Here is a 22,606-nt window from a genome sequence, read left to right as displayed (position 1 = left end):
TTTGACGACCCAACTGACTTAACCCTTTCACTCCCACCAGGAAATGCCATATTTTTGGAAAACGGCAACTGTGAACCCATATACCACATGTAATATACCAATTGAAAGCTTTAGTTTGGGGCATTGCATAAATCATTCCAGCAAAGACAAAGGAAGTAACAGATAAGATTGAAAAGTGTCTAAAACTAGTAGTAATCAAAGATTACAGTGCGTCGCCTTAGGCACCCAGCTGGGTTGCATAAATCATGTTAAGATTACATGAACCTTTACAAAACAATAGGTTATTGTCTAAGAACAATTGTTAACATCCGTGTTATCATAAAAACGTTTTATGCAACCAGTCCCAGGTGTTTACAGGGCATCTTACCAATGGTGCGGCGGGGTCTGTCGTTCCAGTTACTTATTTTTCCCAGTGCAGGTGTTTTTTTCTTTTTTTTTTTTTTTTGTGTGTGTGTTTGATACAATCGTTTTCAAATCGGAACTTTCTTTTTAAAACCATTTTTGACCTTGTTTGATATATATTTTTTATATCAATCCTATCCGATATACGTCTTTTCTCGATTTCTCGCACTTAGGAACATGCATGTCCACAGAGGTAGGAACAAGGTACGAAACGTGGTTTTCTCCACACTGAAGAAGGGTCATATACCCGAAACGTCCGTGTTTTTTTCAAAACCATTTTTGACACTTTTTGATATTTATTTTTTATATCAATCCTATCGGATATATGACCTCTTTTCTCGATTTCTCGCGCTTAGGAACATATGTCATTTCTCGTGTATATTGGATATACCCCTAAACTGTAGCTTAATTTGCAGATCTCAGTACATAGTTTCTTCTCAAATGTTGACTTGGTATTAGAAGTGTAATAGGAAAAAGTTTCAAAACATGGAGGGGTTGTTAATCATGTCTGGTATAGAAGGGGGTAAGATTTTTTGCTTTCAATGTACAGATCTCTCCAAGATCTGTTTGGTGTCCAAATTTGATACAAATTGACCCAATATTGAGCACGTAATGTCATATAACACTCTTAGGAGTGAGAGGGTTGAACTAAACTGAATTGGATGGTCAATTGACTTGGATGCATCAATTGACTTGGATGTAATCATTCCTTTTATAAAACATAAAAACGACTCTAGCTTATGCAATCAGCATCTGGAAACCTTGCTTTTCTATTTATTTTGTGTCAAACTTTGTCGAAAATGGATCATAACTTGGTTATTTAGCAGAATGGACCATTCTTGGGATGGATGTTTAAAACAGACTAGACTTTACGTGAAGTATTTTTTATTAACGTATTATACCCATTATTATTTATTACTTAATCATGTTGATTACATTTTCTCAAACGCAACATGTATTGAACATAAAAGTTCAAAACATCTTGGTCTTGCACAAGAAATATGCGGCATGACAGTTCAATAGTTTTTGGGTTTTCATCAAGCAGTATCACTATTTCTTAATCGAAAAACGCAGTTAGCCATCCGGTAGTAGAAACAAGAAGTATCATTTTTAACAGATCACGACTGCTCGCAATCTAGTGACAGAAAAATGTAAAGAATACCTTTCACAGAAAACATGTTCAAATTGTTGATTAAACATTATTAGATATAAATTAGGAGAACTAAAGTGACTATGACGTTTTGTTGAAATATAACTATGGAGTACTATTTGGCTTTTACGTTTTGCTGGTGCTAATAGTTTGCGGCATGGGAATGAACATACTAAATGAAGACAAAGTATGACAAGTGTCCGATTGCAATGTTTCCTTTCAATCCCTACAACTGAAGATAGCCAACCTTGCATACCAGCTCTCTCAAGTGCAAAATTTACTTTTGAATCCATAACACTTTGGCGTTGGATCCCAATTGTACAATTTCACCTTAAAAGAATAAACTGCAAGTCTGCAATATAGTTATAATCCGAACTCTAACAAGGCGAGTGTATCATATATTCTCATTCATTTATTCACCATCATCAGGTATATTGCGAACTCACAATGGCCTATCTAGGACATTGGCTTGGTAGCTCAATGGCTAGAGCACTGCACAGGTAATCGCAGAGGTCCGGGTTCGAGCTCTGTGTCAAGCCTGAATTTTTTTTCAGGTTTCTTTTCAACTGCTTAAGTTGATGACAAAACTGCAAAGATCACAAATTTCACAAAAGTTTGCAATAGTTACACAGAAAGGGATTAGATACACTCGCCTTCTTAGAGTTCGGATTATGACTATAATTAAATATATTGCATATCGGAAAAGCAAAAAACAACCCAGCTTTTAAATTTGCATTTTCCTCAGCATCCCCCAGCACAATTGGAGCTGGCACATTATCCAATGCATAATGTACCAGCACGCATATAGAACCCTCTGGGATGGGTTTCCCGTGCACTACTGTTCTTTGTGGCTGCGGAACGACAATGGCCTTTACCACTCTATCTACAACATAGGCTACAAGTTTCTCTTGTGATGGGACCACGTTAGACAGAGTGGCTGGACAATCTAGTGGAATGGGATCTTGTGATGAAGTGTTAGTAAGAGAAATAAATGAACGTGGGCGTTTTGTCATTATACACGGGTGTTTAGACAGATCAGAGGAATGTATACGTTTATTTTGTGCATGAGAGTTACATTGTGAAGAGGAATAAGCTGATGTGGAAGGAGTATCTCGTGTAGATGGTGCAAAAGAGTTAGACTGTGTACAAGGATTAGATAGTGCGGAAGGTTTATATAGTATTGCCGGGTTAGATGATGAGCAAGGGTTAGCTTGTGTAAATGGGTTAGATGACACAGAAGGGTTAGGTTGTGTGTGTGGGTTAGATTGTGTACGTGGGTTAGATGTGGAAGGGTTATATGATGAACCATTATGTGGTGGTGGTGCCGGTGGTGTTGCTGTTGGTGGTGCTGGTGGTGCTGATGGCGTTGCTGCTGGTGGTGGTGCTGGTGTTGCTGCTGTTGGTGCTGCTGCTGGTGCTGCTGCTGGTACTACTGGTGCTGCTGGCACTGCTGGTGATGTCCCTGGCACTGTTTCTGGTGCCGATACAGTGCCAGTAGCCTCAGTTGCACTGGGTGGTAGTGATTATGATGAACTGACATCTGCCAATCGTTGTTGCTCTATTATTGGAAAAAAAAAACATAACACAACTACTGGTGAGTTATGATTCCCATACATTGAGTACAACACTAGAAAACATAGGCTGCCAACATCATCAGAATTCATACAAAGAATGAAACAACTGTTTTCTTGTCAGTTGAATAAATTTTGATCAGGCTCGGTTATTGACCAGGGATAGTTACTGCATTTTCATTAATTCACTCTCTGATCCCTCTGTGTATTAATTAGCCCAACACCCTAGCTGCTACTCAGCGCCTTGTAAATACACTGCTCTTACTGCTTAATGGCAGTTGGTGGCTACCTGGAAGTATGTAAAAATAGCATTTGTAATGATTATGTTGAACAAGAATATGAATGTGCCAGCTAGTGCCTTTACATCATAGCATGTAACTAAGAAATATCAATATCAAAAAAAAAAAAAAAAAAAAAAAAAAAAAATCCTTCCATCTATTTAGCCCTCCCACTCTCTCCCCTGTCTTGTCTTCTTGTGAGGATATGATCAATCTAGAAGTCCACCACTAGAGAGCTAATAGTATGAGGATCAAGGTATTTGTCAACATGTTTGTATGAACACGTAAATTTTTACATGTAATATACTTTAAGGGTTAGCATTGATGGCCACGGTAGGCACGGATTTTAAGATTGAAGGGAAATATAAAATTCTCTTTCATGTTTACCCTAACCCTACCGCTAACCTGGCCTACCTCACAAAATATCCCGCAGATAATCAAACTTGACAGTCTACAATGACAACAATTTCCTAGGTCCCTCTGAATGAAGGACGTACGTAAGTGTTTGCAAGTGCAAACATCATCATCGTGATCATGATCACCACCACCACCACCATCATAATCATCATCATCACCTATGTGAGGCTTGGTAAGGCAATACAGAAAATTAAAATATACTATTGGGATTGTGATAACTGGAAGATATGTACCTGTTATAAAACCCTCAAAGACTTTAAGGGCCATTTTCCCTGCTTTTGATACAGTCTCTTAACTGGAACCAACAGACGTTTTGCCAATCCCAGGTGTGCCATACGTCATCACCGTGTCGCCATTTGCATGTTTGTGGTAATAAAAAACCACCACATCCCATCCATGCTTTCTCCACAGTATATTTGCCTACCAAAAATACGAAATTAAAAATAAATTAATAAATAATGAGTGCCACGTGTCTTGGTATCTTTCATGTAAAGTGTAACAGTTTGACAGCTATTTGTTACAGTGAGGAACTACACAATAGGCATCGCCCATTAATGGCAATGTAACCAGGAATTTCCTCAATGCAAGAGTTACATAGCTGTGTAAAACTTCTGAGACTATAGCAAACGATTTGAATGCTTGTAACTAATAAATGCCCCTGTAGAATTGATTGTTAATAATTATCATATCACTGTAAGGCCCTGTGTACGCTTTCTAAATCAAAACAACTAATTAAAAAAATGCCTGTATGAGGGCCGTATGCCTTAATGCAAGCAGGGCCAGAAAAAGCCATACTACCCTAGTAGGAATGATAGCCAGGAAACCAGACATTTCGAGAAAGGTCTGTCTGGGAACCACCAGACAGATTGTGGTCAAAACATAAAGGTGAAAGGGTAGAGAATTCCTACACCATTTAAATGAGTCCCCCACCCCCTTAATAAGAGCTAACATCAAAAAGATTTAAAATACAGTTGTAACAAGACAGCTTGTACACAGTATCTGTTGTTGAATAAATATATCAGTGCAGTGAACCAGCAACAAAGTCCTGGTTCTTTAGAAAGTGTATTCATGGTAGTTTCCATTATGTGATAGGCCAGAATGCTGGGGGTAAGCTTTCAGTTTTGTTGATGTTATTGTTGTTGTTGATACTACTTGTATATAACTTTGCACTGCATCTAAAAAGGCAGCCTTGCTTTTAATCAATTCATGTGAGGCTTTACCTCAGAAAAATTTCAATGTCAGACTAAATTTCAGATGACAGAGATGCAGATCAGGGCCCAGTTGCTCAAAGCATGGTTAGCGCTAACCCGGCTTAAATGTCATGACAACCTATAGGTTTTAATACCTTTTAACCAATTGTTAGTGCTAACCATGCTTAAAGCAACTCAGCCCAGACTGTCAAAATAATATTCTCTGTCCCTGAAAAAAAAAGTTGTCCTTCTAATCAATGTTATGAATTTCTTGGGTTTTAACAAGGCAGTCTCTTGTTGGTAAGAGACATGCCAGAGTAAACAGCCTAGAGCTACATCTAAGACCTCTTTACTACCCTAGTAGGAATGATAGCCAGGAAACCAGACATTTCGAGAAAGGTCTGTCTGGGAACCACCAGACAGATTGTGGTCAAAACATAAAGGTGAAAGGGTAGAGAATTCCTACACCATTTAAATGAGTCCCCCACCCCCTTAATAAGAGCTAACATCAAAAAGATTTAAAATACTTTTTACACTTTAAAATACACTTACTAGGTCTAATAGACCTAACAGTCTAGACTTTGGAGGAAACTTACTAAAACCGTATGGGAATTTATTCACTTCCCCAGGCAAAATGGCTGTACACATACAAAGTTTTTTGGAGAAATTTTATAGCCATCCATTCGGGAAAGACTTGATCAACAACTCCATGGAGAAATTTGTGGTAAAAATGACAAAAAGCAGCAAAATGTTTGGTCCTATATGCCTTGCGACATCTTCTGAATATCGGGATATTTTCTTGCACATGGAGGACAGATTAATTACTACTGTTTAGCGACAGAATTAATATTCCCAACAGCTTTGTGGAGTGAGGGATCAGAGACATTCTTAGTTTGAGGCACAAGTCTTTACACTCACTCTTTTCTCCAGATGCCCTCTTTGTTGGGTAGGGTTAGTTTTTCCCATGTTGTCAATTGCTTCCCAGTCAAATTCCTCGGCCTTAAAGTATCCGCCACAGCTAGTGTACACATTTCTTACACGCAGCAGGGCAGGTGTTATTGCAGCTGCTGCATCTCTGTAAGCAATCAAAATATTGTTTCTAAATATCATCACATGTGTTAATTAATTTCAATTCCTTGGAAGATCTACAGCTCCAACCTTAATCTCAATGTGTTGATGGTAACTCAAGGTCATAGTGCAGGGGTCCACCAAACTACACTTAAGCTCGGTCCATAGTTCCAGGCTAGAGTTGACATTCTTAGAAAAATTCCATAGGAGTACAGGGATACAAAGCATACCTTCAAATAATATAACATACTCCTGCTCATGGTGCATTACATATTTTAAACAGCGACTACAGAAAATGTAAAATGACAAGTTTGCCTGATCAAATGGTAAAAATGTACCTTTTTCCCTCTTGAGGTAGGTGCAAGTGCAATATTGGTCTCATCCACCTCCAAATTCTCATCCTGGCTGCTCTCCTATCTGATATCTAGGTAATTAATTTGGAAATAACAAGGTACTCAAAATAATGACTATATAAAGGGCAAAGACTTGTGCCTATACTTAGATATAGTCATGATAATGAAGATGTTTCATTAATACCAAGATCGAACTTATATAAAATTGTACAAATTAGACCATAATTAGTATTTGTGCCTGAAAACTATTAAATCTAAAGCCAACTTGGTAAAATGGCAATGATAGTATAAATAATAAGTGTAACTCACTCTCTTTTGATCATCAACTATCGCACACTATCATCCACTATCATGAACTATCACAAATGTTGAGTGCGTTCAATCATTTGTTTGACCACACACACATTATAGTTCATGATAGCTGATACTTATAAGTTCTGAACTATTATTGATGATCATGTGCCGGCCGTTTGACAGGACTTAAGGGAAAAAGTTGTTGCTTTCAGCTGGATTTGCAGTGTGAGATGTCCACAAGAGTTAAACTATCAACTGTAAACATGCAAAATTGTAGGGCGATGAAATGCCAAATGACAAGTCAAGGCACTTACGGCACACAGACCTCACTGCACTTTGCCCAGCTGCCATGACCAAATGATTTTCCATCTGACCCTCGCATGATCACTCGGTAAATAAGTACATTTGACTCCCCCCCCCCCCCCCCCTATGTAAGCTATATAAGCTGCACAAAGGGTATGGTTTTTTAGCAGTTTAATATGGTCTGAAAATGAGCACAGATTTTGACCATTTTGGTCTTACAATGGATATGGTTTTCAAGGGAACCATGAGAGTGTGTAAACATATTTATATTTTCAACTCCAAAGGAACCAAAATATATAATTTGAGCTTAATTTTGTTAATTCCTTTGTTGGTTTTGTTGGCCTTCACATCTGTTAACTTCCGTCAGGCCATCGGAATGAGCACACGCTTGCCCGAGAGTGAGTAAGACTAGTGGTATTTGTTAGCATGCACGCATGGTGAGGCTTGTCATTGCCTCATGGAGATGGCGTAAGCATGTCATGTGTTTTATGTGCCAGTGTGTGCCGTTGGGCTAGTTTCAAGTATTCTCCCCCCCCCCCCCTCCCTCTCCCTTCTTTGCACTCACTTGTCAGTGTGACGGGTGCCTGTGTGGGGGCTCATCAGGCTGGATGGCGGGGTTGTGCCAGCCATGGGGGTGTTATCAAATCTAGGAGCTGGCTGCTGATAGTGGAAGCCTCTGGATATTTCAGGCACCCAACCTGCATTAAGCTACACAGTTGTTAATCGCCCATTGAGCTAGTCAAAATACGTATACAGCACAACTTGTAATACTATATAGAGCTGAGGATATTACACGGTCGGTGGAACAAAGATATGAATTAATTATCTCCAAGTGGTAATTAATATTGTTTTTAATACAAGAAAATAAAATTCATATCTTCACGCCGAATCGTAATGTTCATTTCACTATATATACAACACGAACATTTTTGGAAAATTGTATGGGTCATACAAATGTTTACAAACATTTTTGACATTTTCTGAAGATTGCCAAACATTTCTGAAGATCACAAAAATCTGAAAATGAATCAACCAAACACCAAAAGTGTTAAACTCCTTCACCAGCTCACACCAGTGGTTATGACATCATTGACAGTACTTACAAGGAAATGGCAAAAAGGCATCATCTATTTTCAGACGATATTTTTTTCACATTTTAAAACAATTCATTTTGTAATTGGCGCTATATGCGGTGATTCATCCAAAGAATTTTTGACACAAATTATGTTGTTGTGAGTTGTTTCCATTATGAGCCAAATTCGAAAGATAACTTTTAACGCTTTCTAGCCAAATTTCACGACAGACAGTTGCCTTTAGAACCCCCAACAAAGCTTTATGCAGTGGAATTTTGACTTGAAAGACTTTGAACTCCTGCAGTTTTGATTCCAGGCAGCCAGTCTATACATCAGTCTACGTCTACACAAAGTTTTACTTTTCTCTTGAAAACATATTAATAAAATTACTGATTTAATCCTGAAGTAACCCACCCTACTGGACTATAGGCTTGTAATTCTAAGTCCAATTTCTCCACCCCTCCCCGCTTTAATAGTCTAAGAGGTTTGACAAAAAAATGTTAAGAATTTCCTTCCATGGTGATAAATAGAGGATATTACATGGCGGTGCGAAGATATGAATTTTATTTTTGAGTGGTAGAAACAACATTTTACGAACGAGTGCAGCGAGTAAAATATTGTTTTTAACATGAGGAAATAAAATTCATATCTTTAAGCTGCCGTGTAATGTTTCTTTTTATTGTATAGACAAAACAAATTAGAAGAATTCAGCAATTTTCAGAAGATATATATCTTATTAGACAGTTTAGTGTGTAGTATCGCGGAATATTTTTACGAGTCACACTGTATTTTGGGGAGCCCACTTGGGGCGAGTCATAATACAAGAGACGAGTAAAAATGTCCTGCGATACTACACACTAAACCGTCTAATAAGTGATCAATTTATTATTCAACTTACCCAGCTAGCGCCTAAAACCGAGAAAACGTAGCGCAAGGGAATGCGTTACACGAGAACGTGACTGAGGGACGCGCCACGAGTTTTCCCACGCTTTATTTGACGCGCTTATTGATTGGTCAAAAGAGAGAAGCTCGCCAAACTGGTTTTCTCTGACAACTGAGCAAGGCAGCATGAGTTACTTCAAACTTGCACAAAGATGGATTACAAATTAGACAAATTTTAACATTTCCAAGGCACAAACATAACTTGGGAATTCAATTTGTCAACGTTGAATGTCAACTTCACTAGTGAACTGAATCGATCAAACCAGAAGCGGTGCAAAAGGCAAAATGTTCGCACAAATCCAAGGATTTTCATTGAACATCTTGTCGTCAAGAACTGGCGGATCATGCATCGTGTCCAACGCCTTCAACCGTATGACAATTCTTCTTTGCTTTGCTTCGGTTGAAGCTTAGGTGAAGTTCATACAGAAAAGCTCAGTTTCGTGTCCCGATTGCTGGTAGAGTTCGAGAGGGCGGACATAAAGCTGTTATTGTCTTACGGTGAACAGAGTGATTCGTCTGTCTAATTGCCGGCGGCATGTCGTAAAACCACTCCAGGAACACAGAACAGCCAGGAACAACCAAAATAAGGTTAGCTTAGCTTCTTTGGGGTTAGTGTTAGCACTGGTTAATAGTTTTTAAAGGTGTTTCAGGCTGTTCCGATCCGTTTTCCTGTTCTCAATGCATTCCTTTGCCGACTAACACCAGCGTTTTGGTTTTGTTTTCTTTGTTGTATTTTAATTTACATTCCTATTTTCCTCAATAAATACAGTATTGACATTTTATTCTCGTCTAGATGGCTGTTTTCTAAGAACATTTTCGTTTCAAAGAGGTCACAATTTGGCACAGATTCTACCTTTTCTTTTTTCTTTTTGTTTTGACTGGACTCGACTTTCACGTCAGCCAACCTGTCAAACAGGTTTTCTACTGTCAAATAACTAACTGTACGAATAACTAACTATCGAATATCGCTGGATATTTGTACTCGTTTCGAGGGTCATTTTGCTATATATTCACTGCAGTTGGATAATAAACAGCGATACTACACACCAAAATATCTAATAATAATCGTAATTTAGCTTTCCATATGTTTCTTTAAATTGTAAAAGTTTACAGAATTTATCGGAGTGAGTGAGTGAGTGAGTGAGTGAGTGAGTGAGTGAAAGGATGCCCGCATAATCTTGTTTCAGGATGTTTCACAAGATAAAAATGACCTCATGCTTTAATTCAGCTTTTAGAATGAATATCCTAAAATGGAAACCAGGAGAAGGGGTGATAAGCTTCTGATAAAATCAAACACACACTAACAACATGAAAACCGTTCCAGTACGTTGAAGTCTGATCTAAAAAACTCTAAAACCATGTGGGATTTTTCTGTAAACATTGAAAACACCCAAACCAAAGTGGTCCACAAGTCGGTCAAAAACGGCCCACAAATCGGTGAACGAATATTTCCCTCTCTGTAAAACACGTAAAGGTATAGTCTGTAACCCCTGCAGGCGATGGGGCTAAATAAAACGTCCTAACGCACCAACGCACCAAAATGCGGCGTATAATTCATGCTGAATAAGTTCATAATCATCGAGCGGCAGCAGTACACTCACGTATACAATAAGCCTTTTGCCCTTTGCAGGAAAGAATCATTGATCCGATCCTCTAAGCTGAATAACATGCAGTCATGCAGTGTACTGCATAAGTTGAATATAAAAGAGATAAAAGTGCACCTTTCGTAATGCTTCACGAGGCACTATTCTTATTCAATGAGACGCAAATAAGCAACAAGTGGACGGGTATATATTGTGCCGTTCATCCAAGCATTTCGGAATTAATTCTGTTATAAAGAACCATACATGACGATGGGGTACAAACATTGAAATATTCTTACCAGATATTTCCTGATCGCTCATAATGACGAAAAAAAAGACCACTGTTCCTCTGCGTCGACCGTCGAATTACTCGATTGAGTCGTCGTTCCATATTCCAAGTGAACAGCGGTCCTACTGTGATATCCATAAATTCAAGTGCCTTTTATCAATTTAGGCTATTCACCTCTTAGTCAAAGAGAGGAGTTAAAACGCTCGTTTCAGAATAATGACGCAAATAATGAACTATTAGACTTAAGTAGTACAGTTATATATTTTAGCTTGTGAATTTTCCCCTTGATTTCTTGTATACTTGGATCAGCAAAATCGGCAATTCTTGAAAAGAAATAAAAACGCTCTTATTTTTCTTCATCATTACAATAGACGTGCATTGACTAACTATCACCAACACATTTAGCGCGCCTGTAAATGGAAATTCTCATACTATACTTTATAAAGCGCATTATTTTCTTAACCTGCTAGGCAACATGTATGAAATACATGTACCTCTGAAACAAGCCGATTAGGATTCAAGAGAAATAGTGTTATGTGTTTGCGCCATATCAATCTGCAAAGATTAGCTAAACAGTTCGTTATAATTACTATCAAAGCCGCTTCACTTACCGAAAGTAATAAGGTGCGCTGAAATAAAAGAACACCATCTTTTGGTCTTTTAATGAATGTTTTTTTTTTTTAAGGACATACAGCAGGTATAGGGGATATAATTTCCTTGAAACCAATCCACAGCAATCTCCGACCATTCAGCTGGTCACGTTATAATTGCAATTTTGCACGTTCTAGATAGCTTCTTGTAATGGAAGCATTGCGTTCATGCATTGCCTCAACCACACTCGAATCTCCAGCACTAACGCTGCGCATCTCAAAATGACATCAAGTGCTTGCACCTTACGCAACTTATTTTTCAGTATTTCCTTTGGTTATTTAGGAAAGCCTTTACTTCTCTCTTTTTTTTTCTTTTTATTTTATTTGCTAATCATTATTGTACTCTGTTGGGTACAATTATCAGTTGTTGTTGTTGTTGTTTATAACGGTTTCTTCAGCTTTGCCAAAGCTAGGGCAAAATCCATGTCATGTTGCGTCTTTCCATCATACCTAAATATACAAAAGATGTAGTGTCGTTGGAATAACAAGATGTCTCCGATTATGGGAGTATCAAGCGTTCATATCCCACAGTTTGTAATTGCCATTTTAAAATGAATGAATTTATACTCTATGTAAACCTCTGCACAGATCTGGTGAATTAAGTGCCGTATGTATGTCTCGTTGGGTAGTCTTTTTTACCCTTTTTACCCCTGCTTTTACCTCCGGAACCCTAGGAGTAACATTAATCGTTTATGTTTACAAAAGGCGATAACGCACACAAATCAGCCATTTCAAAATGGCCGTTAGAAACATTCACAGAGGTTACATATTCTGCGTAATCAACGGCGTCAAGTGAAAGGGAGAAGTCACGCCTGCTCATAATCGGTGTCGATGGATGGTCAGTAATGGTCAGTAATGGACAGAACGCTGACATACAGTTCACTAAGGAGATCGAAGAAAATGGTTTAATACGTTTTCTGGACTGCTTAGTTACCCTTAGAACAAACGCCACTCAACCGTTGCCTACAACTACCCGCACCATATAAACGACTCATGACTAACAACATCAACGAAACAGACAAACAATAGACATTTTACCAACAATAGACCCACAGACTTCTGACTAACAAGAGGCAAATCAAAACGCAACAATCACTTTTTACAGTCTTAAAATCATTTTTAATGAGCAAGACGAAAACCTCGGTTAACTTTTAATCGTGGATTAGCGCTAATCGGCTTACGAACAACCCGGTCCAGGGTAGCATCTGCGCCATGGTGAAGAACGGCATATGCCTGGAACTGACTTGGAAATCTTCAGTTACCTATCAGAGAACTTCGAACTGGAGACTTCAATACGAAACTCGGAAAGAAACTCAAAATTCTCCCATAAATAAGGGTCAATAAGAAGAAACACCCGCTCAGTATATTACTGAGCCCGTATTTAAAGGGGGAAAAAAGAGAACAGAAGATTAAAATGAAAGATAAAATAACAGGTACGACACCATACGTGGATTTTTAAACTCAAAAACTGTTTTTCAGTTAGGGTTTAGTTCTCTGGGGGAAGGAAACTTAGCTCAGTTTAGCTGTATTCACGCGCTACCGGAAGTGATCTTTGTGTCTCTCTAATCACAAACGGCATCAAATGAAAACGACCGTGCCATGTGCTGATTTAACCTGCAGATAAGCATAACCAACGGATTTTCAGCAGTGTTACAGCTGTAAATGGGGTTCAAGAATCATAAAATCGAGCAAAGGAAACGAATACGCTCCTGTTTAATGGTGAGACAATCATTCAGAGTATTCCAGTTCTATAATTAGTTCCTTCAGGATTCGATTATGGATAGTATATTCTTTAGTAGAAATGCAAATAATCCTGTCGTTTTATAACATAACTTTACAGTTAAACAGTAAAGAAAGTGAGGTAAGCCCTCTGTCATTGAGTAGATAAAACAAATACTAATTACAGCACGTAGAGTACAAAGCTCTTTTTCTATTTTCGGATAAATTTAATTAAACCGATTAATTGCCTGTGCGGTAAGTGAATACGTAGTTGTTGTGTTTCAACCCTACTGAAATCGACTCAGAAAGCTAGAGGATGTCTTGAAGATGAGCCATTAATCTTTTGAAATATTTTTTTGACGTAGATAGCAAGAGTATAATAGTTAATTTGGTGAGATTTGACAGGAAGTTTGTATAGTGCGACATCAACGTTTATGACGGGCGCTTAAAATATGTCGGCAAAATTCATCCTGTAGATCGAGTCCCACGGTGGATCGGTTTCTAATATTTATTACTTTCAAAATTTGAAATGATGACGTGGTATTGTAAAGGAACTGAAATATTAAATACCTGCCTTCGAGATTTGTCGTCGAGAACAAAAAAACGTTAACTTTAGATGAGTGGATAGTTTTAGTAAGTGATTTGTGTGACGGTCAGTCGTGACAGCGAGCCATCGAACTAGTCAAAATACCCTGCACACTTTTTATTCTGGATACTTCGCTTTTCGCGGGCCAAAAAAGGCACTTCAGGAGCGTGAAAAGGAAGGATTAAGGTTAGACTTCACCTATAGTTTTGCTCCAGAAAACATATGCCGGCACAGATATAGGCCTCTGAAATCGGCCCTAATTTCAGTTCGAAATCTAACCCTCGAAGGTCGCTGTCTTCAACTAGTGAATAAGCACATTGAAAATAAGACTTGTGACTTCATTTTTACACTAAACGAGAGATAATAGAAAAATTTACTTGCAGCCGAGATTGAAAAACGGGAGCAGTTATCGTTGCTGTGTGCGAGGCTGCTAAAGATGCACGATTTTCCCGTTTTTCCGGGGGGGGGGGGGGGGGGGAGCTGAATCGCCGGGCGTGAATCCGCAGATTCAACTTTTCTAAATTTTAGGAAAACGAAAGAGCGATGGAACTTTTGATTGTGATTTTTGAAAATAGTTCACCAAAGGAAACATTTAGGTGAAATAAAATGAAATCTGAAATTTCCTCTTTGTCGTGGGATTTTTGATATTTGCAGTCAGTACCTCACAGTCGTTTTGAGATGAGCCAAAAATCCAGTCCACATTTGATTTTCCCTGAGCTGTTTCTCCAGGCAAATCGTGTTTCATGTGGGTGTTGTTTCCTCCAAGAATCGACTAGACCATAGCTACAAAGGTCCTCGATATATATAATTACAGCTTGTTTCTCACTGAATTTATCTGAGGCTGACAACGGGAAGTTAAAGTCTCCACCAATTAAAATTTTGACGGTTTGGCGGCAACGAATGGAATTGATCATCTCTTTAAAGACAGTAATTTGCTGGTTTTGGTCGTTTGGAGCGTAGAAGCGTACTTTGGAGTATAGAAGCATTCAATACCTCAGTATCGAATGGTAGGGAAATCAGTGATATTTCTCGCGAGTACCGACATCACCGGAATAATTGATATGGGCATAGTCCTTTCCCTAGTAAACTCTCACTGTAAATAAACAAAGGGAAAACTAACATGTTTTAACAAAACAATTTTAATTGCCCTTTTTTTGCCTTTAGATTACCGTATCATCCCGTTACTAATTGTACCCCATGTGAGTTGGCACAAATCTAAAAACTTTCAGCACGTATATAGTGCATGGTGCAGCGACTAGCGCTGTACTTAACGTGATCTGTTAAAAAATCATCTTGAAACAAAACAATTGTTAGGTTGTGCAAACAATACAAAACTTCCTTTATGAACAATCAAGAACCGGAACAGCACAGCAACAGTAAAAAATTTTGAACTGAAACAGAACTACAGTAAATTCCGCTATCCCAAACAGAAAGCAGTTTCCACAGATTACTGTTTAAGCCCTGCAACCCTAATATTCTCTTCACTATTGTCACTTATTCCTTATGATAAAAGTTAGGAGAATTTGCTTGTGCATCAAGACATTTAATTTTTCCTGGCCATTTCCCTTATTTTCAATATCTGTGAGTCTTGAAATGTAAGGAGAATTAAGAAGCTGGTCACTGTTGAGGCTCAATGGGTTGAAGGAATATTTGCTGCTATAATAATCTCACTTTCTCAAAGGAATTCTTGACAGTTCTAAATCGCTAGAGACTACTGCATGTTGCAATCCGAAAGCTCACTAAGATATAATACACACACCTTGTTTCAGGGCAACTTTTGGACAACTGTAACCCAACAAATATAAAAATAATCTGAGCAGCGACTATGTAACTCATACAAGACTAAAAAATCTACTTGACTTAATTCTTCGCTTCCATGTTAGGCTATCTCTCTTTAATAGGGTTTGTATAGAGCTCTGTTTAAGTCATACTTAAAAAGTGAACTACATGTATGATTGGCAAAATTCCGGAAGGTTGTGGATCTCTGTATTTTATAATGTGTTTACTTTCGTTTAAGATTCTGCACAACCCTAGATTAAGCTTAATCTAAATTAAGCCTAAATCAGGCTTATACTCTATCATAAATCTACATCAAAAGTGACCAGCATTTCAAATAAATGAATAATTCGAAATGGCAAAGGAAAAGTGAAATTCTAATTGGCAACACTCTAAACATCATTGAAACCTCTGTGGTTTAAATTGAACTTTCAAAGTTTTGTATCTAACAAACAGTGAAGTTCTTGAAACTAACCTATAATTCTGTTACCTCAATACAAATATTTGTCATACTTGTCACGTGTGTTGTAGGAAAAGCTTTACATGTAAATTGTCTGTAAGATCTTGAATATATCTCTATTTCTCTTACAATGACACAGTCTTCCTGAGTGTAAATCTCACGGCGTTGATGGTGCCAAAAGGCCGTGAAAGTTGCGATGAAGTAGGTGGTGTTCCAGCCAAGTCATCCTACAATAACGAAGAAGACGACGGAAATTAATCTGTATCAAAATGATACATTTACAAGGTTGGTTTGGTGACGGAGAGGCCTGAACTGGAAGCCTTAAAATGTAGCAATACGGTTTAGTTTGTGCTATGGGAAGATGTTAGAATTACAGTGACTTAAACTAAAAAAAAACTTACAGGTTGTGGGTCAGTGGAGCTTTGAGAATCATAATGACAACTCGCCCTGTAGTTATCAAAATGTGCTTGAGGAACCATGTCCATTTTATCCAAGCCTTCTTTGATCTTTTGAAGCATTTCATACTTCTCACGACCTTTAACCTAACCAGACAAAAAAAGAGTACTTACTGATGACTGCAAAAACACCAGTCCCATTTTTTTATAAAGGAACGTGAATACCAGTGATCAAATAAACCAACCTGTATAGTGAATATTTCTTCATCCTGTGCCTTCAGTTTCTTGAGGGTGTTTTTATCTAGTATTATTTGTTGCACCTCAAACCCCGAAGACATGCATCTATGTGCTGAAAGATGAGGAAAAGGAAGCTTGCAATGGGTTATTTTATTACATATAAAAAAATCGACTGGAACCAAATGAACAAAATCTAACGGTTTGAGTTACTTAATGTTAAGTGTGCTTGATAATTGTTGTTAATTGTTATTATAATTATTTATGGGCGAAACATTCAGTGTTCCGCAATATCCAGAAATGTTCATTAGCCAGTATCCAATAGAAAAATGCATCGACCACCCAAATCAGTTGCCAGCAATTTCTGTAATGATGACACCATTTTCTTTTGCTAACTCGGTGTTCAAGGGTGTGGCTACATGCAAGAAAAAAATATTAAGCAAAGCTAATAAAATTAATCAGCCTCACTGGTTAAATCTGGATAACTAAGGCTAGCTTAAAAGCAAATCTTTGCTCTCTAGTAAACTTTCAGCCTATGGTAACAAGCTGCCTTGAAATTTGCAGCTATTAGCTGTTTGATTTTTCCACATAAACAGGAAGCATCACTGAAGTCACTTTCACGTTATGTGTATAGAAATCTTACTTAAGCAGAGGATTCATGAGTAATTGTGTTCGATGCAGAAAGAAAGCACTCCTTATACAGTTGTAGTCAAGACTGTATGGGATAACATTGATTACAGTGAATGAATACATCTTGAGATGTATGTCCCACAGATTTGTAGGGGTGGATGACATTGTCACCAACTTTGCTTGCAAAGGAAAGAGAGCATGAACACACTCCCTAATCTGTGATTATAGATAGTTAATATAACAAACTGATTTTCTTACTCACATCTTTTCTTAGTAAGTTTTGGTACTGTCATGCTACTGGTTTCATCTGCACCTGCTGATGTTGATGGCTCCTCAGGGTGATATTGAGGCACTGGAGATGCCTGAGGGGTCGGGGGCGGGGTAGCATTTGGACTATCAACAGGCTGAATGCTCTCAATGTTTCCTGGCATCTTATTCCACAACTCCCCTGTTCTGTGTACAAAGAGAGCTCAGACCTGCAGCTGAGCCGCACAAAAGGGTCTGTAACATTTGTTTCTACTATTACAATATGGGATGGGGCAAATAACGATCTAAATCTATCCGTGCCGAACCAATTTTTTTGGGGTACACGTACTCTTTTCGTCCAAGCCCTACACTCATAATATATTTTTTCAATCAAACCCAACTTATTTTAATAAAAAAATTCCCTTAAACAATATGCCCTTTCAAAAAATAAGCCCCTCAAAAAAGTCCTTTGAATGAATATACCGGGGTATAAGCCTTGTATAATTCAAAATTTTACGTGAGGCTCTCTTCCTATGCTATCCAATCAAGCTAAAAATGTAGCCTGTTTTAACCACTGCTGGCCAAGTTTCAAGGAATTTCAGGTAATGTGAAGTATCAATACTCCAAACCTCCAGGTATAAAAATAATTTATAGATATGGCCAATTTTAGGAAAAGGCCAAAATTAAATCGGACAAAGAACGCCGAATTATCGGTCTTGTTTATTCCAATACTACATGTAACTATTTATAAACCTAAGCCTACATCCCGGTATCAGTCAACTCTTTTTAAGCTTTGAAACTTAATATTGCCATTGGCCTTGATGTATTTCGTACAGTGAAAACTAAATCCTTTGGTTTAAAATGAAACTGAAAAACTTGAAACGAAGGAGAGATTCACAGAATTTGTTTATCTCGATCATATGTTCTGTCAACTTCTGTGACCCCGAAAATGGCATGTCCGACTAAACGTCTTTCTTGCACGTTTCCAGCGCAACAAATCGCTGGATTCTACGATTGTTTCCAAGCCAGGCTCACCATAGATCACTACAAAGTGAAAGGCAGTACCTACCTAAAATCGACACGGGCAGCGTAACAATCTCTAGAATGAAGTGCTTACCTTCTCAAACGCGCGCGCTCAAACTTGCACATCAATTGCACCATCAGCATTAATATATGTTACGCGGGAAAATGGAGCGAACCAATCAGCGATGCGATAACATCAAACAATTCCATTCCACTAATAAAAAAAATCCAAACATCGAAGAAATTTTTCCACGTTGTCAACGCTTCATGTCAAACAAGGCTATGCCTGGACAATAACAATCGTATTTCCATTAGATTTGATTGATATCATGTCAAAGTCTGCTTTTGAATTTACCCTTACAAGAAAACCATGCCCAACCTCATTCCCAAGTTCTTTCCTCTTTTTTTTTCTTTTTTTGTTTTGTTATTCGCCACCATACTTTGGTACAATATTAATTTACGGAAATTTGTTAAAGTATGGTAGGAAAGCCCAAAGAAACCATCAGGCTTATACAATATGGGCGTCCCATGCTAAATTACTAAATAATTTAACTGAACGTCAAAAGCAGAGCAACAATAATCATTCTCGTCCCCAGAACAGCCTGTTATTGTTAAATACATCTCAGATCTAGTAACAACTCTGTTTGATATTGAAACATTTTTTCATCATTTACTAGGAGATAACTTTTGACCTTTCCCGCCGGCTGCAAGCGGTTAACGATTCTGACTAAAGTGTTATCTAATGAAAAAAAAAAAAAAATTGCGAGTTCAGGCGGACCAACGCAGCTCTACGTGTTGAGTAAGTCTGCTTGAGATAAGAAAAGATAAAAGAGTTTAAAGTTATTTGTTTCTCATGATAGTCCCCATAATAATGGTCCGGTTTTTCGTGATGTGCCGCGCGGGTTATCTGTACTCCAGCTCCAAAGTGTTTTGGCAAGCCCAGACTGTTTTGGATTTTTTTCATTCAATTGTTGGTGACGAATTAGCTCTAGTTTAATAAGCAAAGGAATTTTCTTGAGAGTTCAGTTACATCAAGAACTCAGGGTATAAGCGGAACTAAAATGTAGCTGTCAAAAGGTAAGCTATGTAAGTCATTTTGTTCTTAAGGTGTTAATTTTTTTTTTCTGTGAGGCATTTCCCTCAGGCGGTGTTGGAGAAGAAGTAAACCTTAACTTGGTCCCCACAGTTTAAAGACTGGAAATTGTTTGTCGCGCAGTGAAAGTGTAAATTAATCGCGTTAAATTGATGTGATGAAGTTAAACTATCGAGCCTTTACAAGAGAAAAAAAGGAGCTTAGTTTAAAAAAAATGCAGCTAGTTCAGGTCGTTTTGATCAGTCGAGTTACATGAATCCGGATAAAATGGTGACGTTTTTGCGAGCTTACTCATTATTCTTAACTGAACCATGAAAGTATAAGGTGTAGTGATCAAAATCGGCGATAGATAATGGCAGAAAAGCTATAAGTTTAAGCCCAAGGCCAAGATAAGATATATGTTCCAAAAGGCTATCTCGACTCATAAACTGAGGTGTAGCCGATGAAAATTTACAGAGGTGTTGTTCCTCACTGATCAGAGTCCCCAGAAGGTGGGTATTTCAAAATAGGACATAAGGCCAATTTTGAAGCGAAAATGTGGGTCACACTGTTGGTCAAATAATGGACTTGGGCGATAAGGCTTTGCTAGAGACAGCTAAGGCATTTTGATCGAGTCTTGTGGCAGAGAGATAGCAACTGATTCGACAGTGACAAATTGGCGGGAAATTAACAAGCAAAGGAAAAAACAGCAACAATTGGCCCAAAGTCAAGGCAGCCTAATTAAAATGTTCATTGATGCAATTTAAATATGAAATTCAGGTGATGAATCCTTGCTGCAACTGAGGGCTAAGCTGTTGGTGTCAATGGAATCCAAGGGGTAATATCTTGTGGACATAGCGCTGTAATTATTCAGAGGGTCTGAAAACAAAATTTCCCGCGCAATCCAGTAACCGTTTACTTTGGTCAGAGTTGCCTTCAGATGAAATTTACCGTGTTGTTTGTGCCGACGAAAATCGATTCTTTCAATTTGAGAGAACTCATGAAGAAAAACTGGATTTCTTTTCTCAGTGAGGATTTCTATAATATTTAGTGCAAGACAATAACATGTCTGCATGTTGTTTAGTTCAGTTGTTACTTTCGCTGTACTGCAATTAATTTGACCTCAGGCTAGACTAGCCGGGGTCTCCACATGCTCTCAGAATACAAAAAGTCTCGCGAACTGACATTATTTTTTCAGTCGTACGAATTTTTCTGATTTGTAACCTTGCTGAGAAGGACGCTTTGAAATGTGTTTTAAACCAATACAGGATTTAATCGAAATAAGACCTAGACGCGAAAATAGTCCCCATCTCCTCTGTATAACTTAACAGGATGTGCTGTACAAAAGTTACTGACTTAGTTGACTGTTTCCATCAGTCCAGTTAGAAATTCGAGAAAACTGTTGAGACGAAAAACCGTATTTAATTTTTTCTCGAGGGCCCCATAATGTTATGTGCATGGTGACAGAGAAGGCTAGCGCCAACTAGATGTTTTTTGTTTTGCTTTTTCGAGTTCGTGAGGAATTTTGTTTTTAGTCATTACCAGACTCATTATAGGAAGGAAGCTAAGCTGTCAACGTTTTTGAGTTAAGTGCCATCTAATGAAAAACAAATTTGCGAGTTGAGGGGACCAACGCAGCTGTACGTTACGTGTTGAGTAAGTCTGCTTGAGTCCTGAGATAAGAAAAGATCAAAGGGTTTAAAGTTACTTGTTTCTCATGATAGTCCCCATAATAATGGTCCGGTTTTTCGTGATGCGCCGCGGTTATCTGTACTCCAGCTCCAAAGTGTTTTGGCAAGCCCAGACTGTTTTGGATTTTTTTCATTCAATTGTTGGTGACGAATTAACTCTAGTTTAATAAGCAAAGGAATTTTCTTGAGAGTTCAGTTACGTCAAGAACTCACGGTATAAGCGGAACTAAAATGTAGCTGTCTAAAGGTAAGCTATGTAAGTCATTTTGTTCTTAAGGTGTTAAATTTTTTTTCTGTGAGGCATTTCCCTCAGGCGGTGTTGGAGAAGAAGTAAACCTTAACTTGGTCCCCACAGTCTCAAGACTGGAAATTGTTTGTCGCGCAGTGAAAGTGTAAATTAATCGCGTTAAATTGACGTGATAAAGTTAAACTATCGAGCCTTTACAAGAGAAAAAAAGGAGCTTAGTTTAAAAAAAATGCAGCTAGTTCTGGTCGTTTTGATCAGTCGAGTTACATGAATCCGGATAAAATGGTGACGTTTTTGCGAGCTTACTCATTATTCTTAACTGAACCATGAAAGTATAAGGTGTAGTGATCAAAATCGGCGATAGATAATGGCAGAAAAGCTATAAGTTTAAGCCCAAGGCCAAGATAAGATATGTGTTCGAAAAGGCTATTTCGACTCATAAACTGAGGTGTAGCCGATGAAAATTTACAGAGGTGTTGTTCCTCACTGATCAGAGTCCCCAGAAGGTGGGTATTTCCAAATAGGACATAAGGCCAATTTTGAAGCGAAAATGTGGGTCACACTGTTGGTCAAGTAATGGACTTGGGCGATCAGAAGCTTTGCTAGAGACAGCTAAGGCATTTTGATCGAGTCTTGTGGCAGAGAGATAGCAACTGATTCGACAGTGAAAAATTGGCGGGAAATTAACGAGCAAAGGGATATGGCCACGAATGGTTGATGAGATGTCATTCGGCTTTTTTCGTAGATCTTTTTTTTTCAAATGGCTTCCGCGTCACTCATTTGTGAAGTTTCATGGTGGCATTTTGCGGTTCTTGGAACGAAAACATAGGTTTTCCTTGGACTGAATTACAAATCGGTGAGTTCATAGCGGAAAAATTCCTGTTCGAGAAAGGCGAAACGTGCGATCGGAAACGATCTGCATATCATCAGATGAGCTGTAGACGTACTGGTGTTGGATGCCCAA

General features: G+C 38.2%; 2 protein-coding genes across 4 annotated transcripts; both read right to left on the bottom strand.

Moving 5' to 3' along the window:
- Positions 1–1,270: 1,270 nt before the first annotated feature.
- On the bottom strand, positions 1,271–10,997 carry LOC146464521 (uncharacterized). 2 transcript variants are annotated; one of them, XM_085129779.1, is made up of 5 exons: positions 10,924–10,997; positions 6,415–6,500; positions 5,927–6,083; positions 4,052–4,238; positions 1,271–3,110 (listed from the first exon to the last, which is right to left on the bottom strand). In XM_085129779.1, exons 2-4 carry the CDS (start codon positions 6,474–6,476, stop codon positions 4,110–4,112), a joined length of 348 nt encoding a protein of 115 aa, XP_084985905.1. In that variant the 5' UTR covers positions 6,477–6,500; positions 10,924–10,997; the 3' UTR covers positions 1,271–3,110; positions 4,052–4,109. The 2 variants fall into 2 exon arrangements, with proteins under 2 accessions (XP_084985905.1, XP_084985906.1); XM_085129780.1 differs by lacking the exon at positions 10,924–10,997 and adding an exon at positions 7,592–9,627.
- A 4,979-nt stretch (positions 10,998–15,976) lies between these two features.
- Positions 15,977–18,985, bottom strand: LOC146464520 (uncharacterized). Of its 2 annotated transcripts, none has more exons than XM_085129777.1 (5): positions 18,679–18,985; positions 17,626–17,845; positions 16,745–16,848; positions 16,506–16,646; positions 15,977–16,331 (listed from the first exon to the last, which is right to left on the bottom strand). In XM_085129777.1, exons 2-5 carry the CDS (start codon positions 17,792–17,794, stop codon positions 16,230–16,232), a joined length of 516 nt encoding a protein of 171 aa, XP_084985903.1. In that variant the 5' UTR covers positions 17,795–17,845; positions 18,679–18,985; the 3' UTR covers positions 15,977–16,229. The 2 variants fall into 2 exon arrangements, with proteins under 2 accessions (XP_084985903.1, XP_084985904.1); XM_085129778.1 differs by having other exon boundaries at positions 18,727–18,985.
- Positions 18,986–22,606: the final 3,621 nt, after the last annotated feature.

The sequence above is a fragment of the Pavona decussata genome, unplaced genomic scaffold, assembly GCF_977016875.1.
Source record: "Pavona decussata unplaced genomic scaffold, jaPavDecu1.1 SCAFFOLD_163, whole genome shotgun sequence".
Classification (NCBI taxonomy): domain Eukaryota; kingdom Metazoa; phylum Cnidaria; class Anthozoa; order Scleractinia; family Agariciidae; genus Pavona; species Pavona decussata.
The sequence above is the reverse complement of the archived record's forward strand: the minus strand, read 5'-3'. Positions and strand labels throughout refer to the sequence as shown.

Coding starts and splice junctions, on each gene's coding strand:
- LOC146464520 (XM_085129777.1), bottom strand. CDS start 17,794: ATGCCAGGAAACATTGAGAGCATTCAGCCTGTTGATAGTCCAAATGCT. Junction 16,647..16,744: donor AAGAAATATTCACTATACAG/GTTGGTTTATTT, acceptor TTGTCTGGTTAG/GTTAAAGGTCGTGAGAAGTA. Junction 16,332..16,505: donor GCTCCACTGACCCACAACCT/GTAAGTTTTTTT, acceptor TCGTTATTGTAG/GATGACTTGGCTGGAACACC.
- LOC146464521 (XM_085129779.1), bottom strand. CDS start 6,476: ATGAGAATTTGGAGGTGGATGAGACCAATATTGCACTTGCACCTACCT. Junction 6,084..6,414: donor CTACCTCAAGAGGGAAAAAG/GTACATTTTTAC, acceptor GATTGCTTACAG/AGATGCAGCAGCTGCAATAA. Junction 4,239..5,926: donor GAGGGCATCTGGAGAAAAGA/GTGAGTGTAAAG, acceptor TATTTTTGGTAG/GCAAATATACTGTGGAGAAA.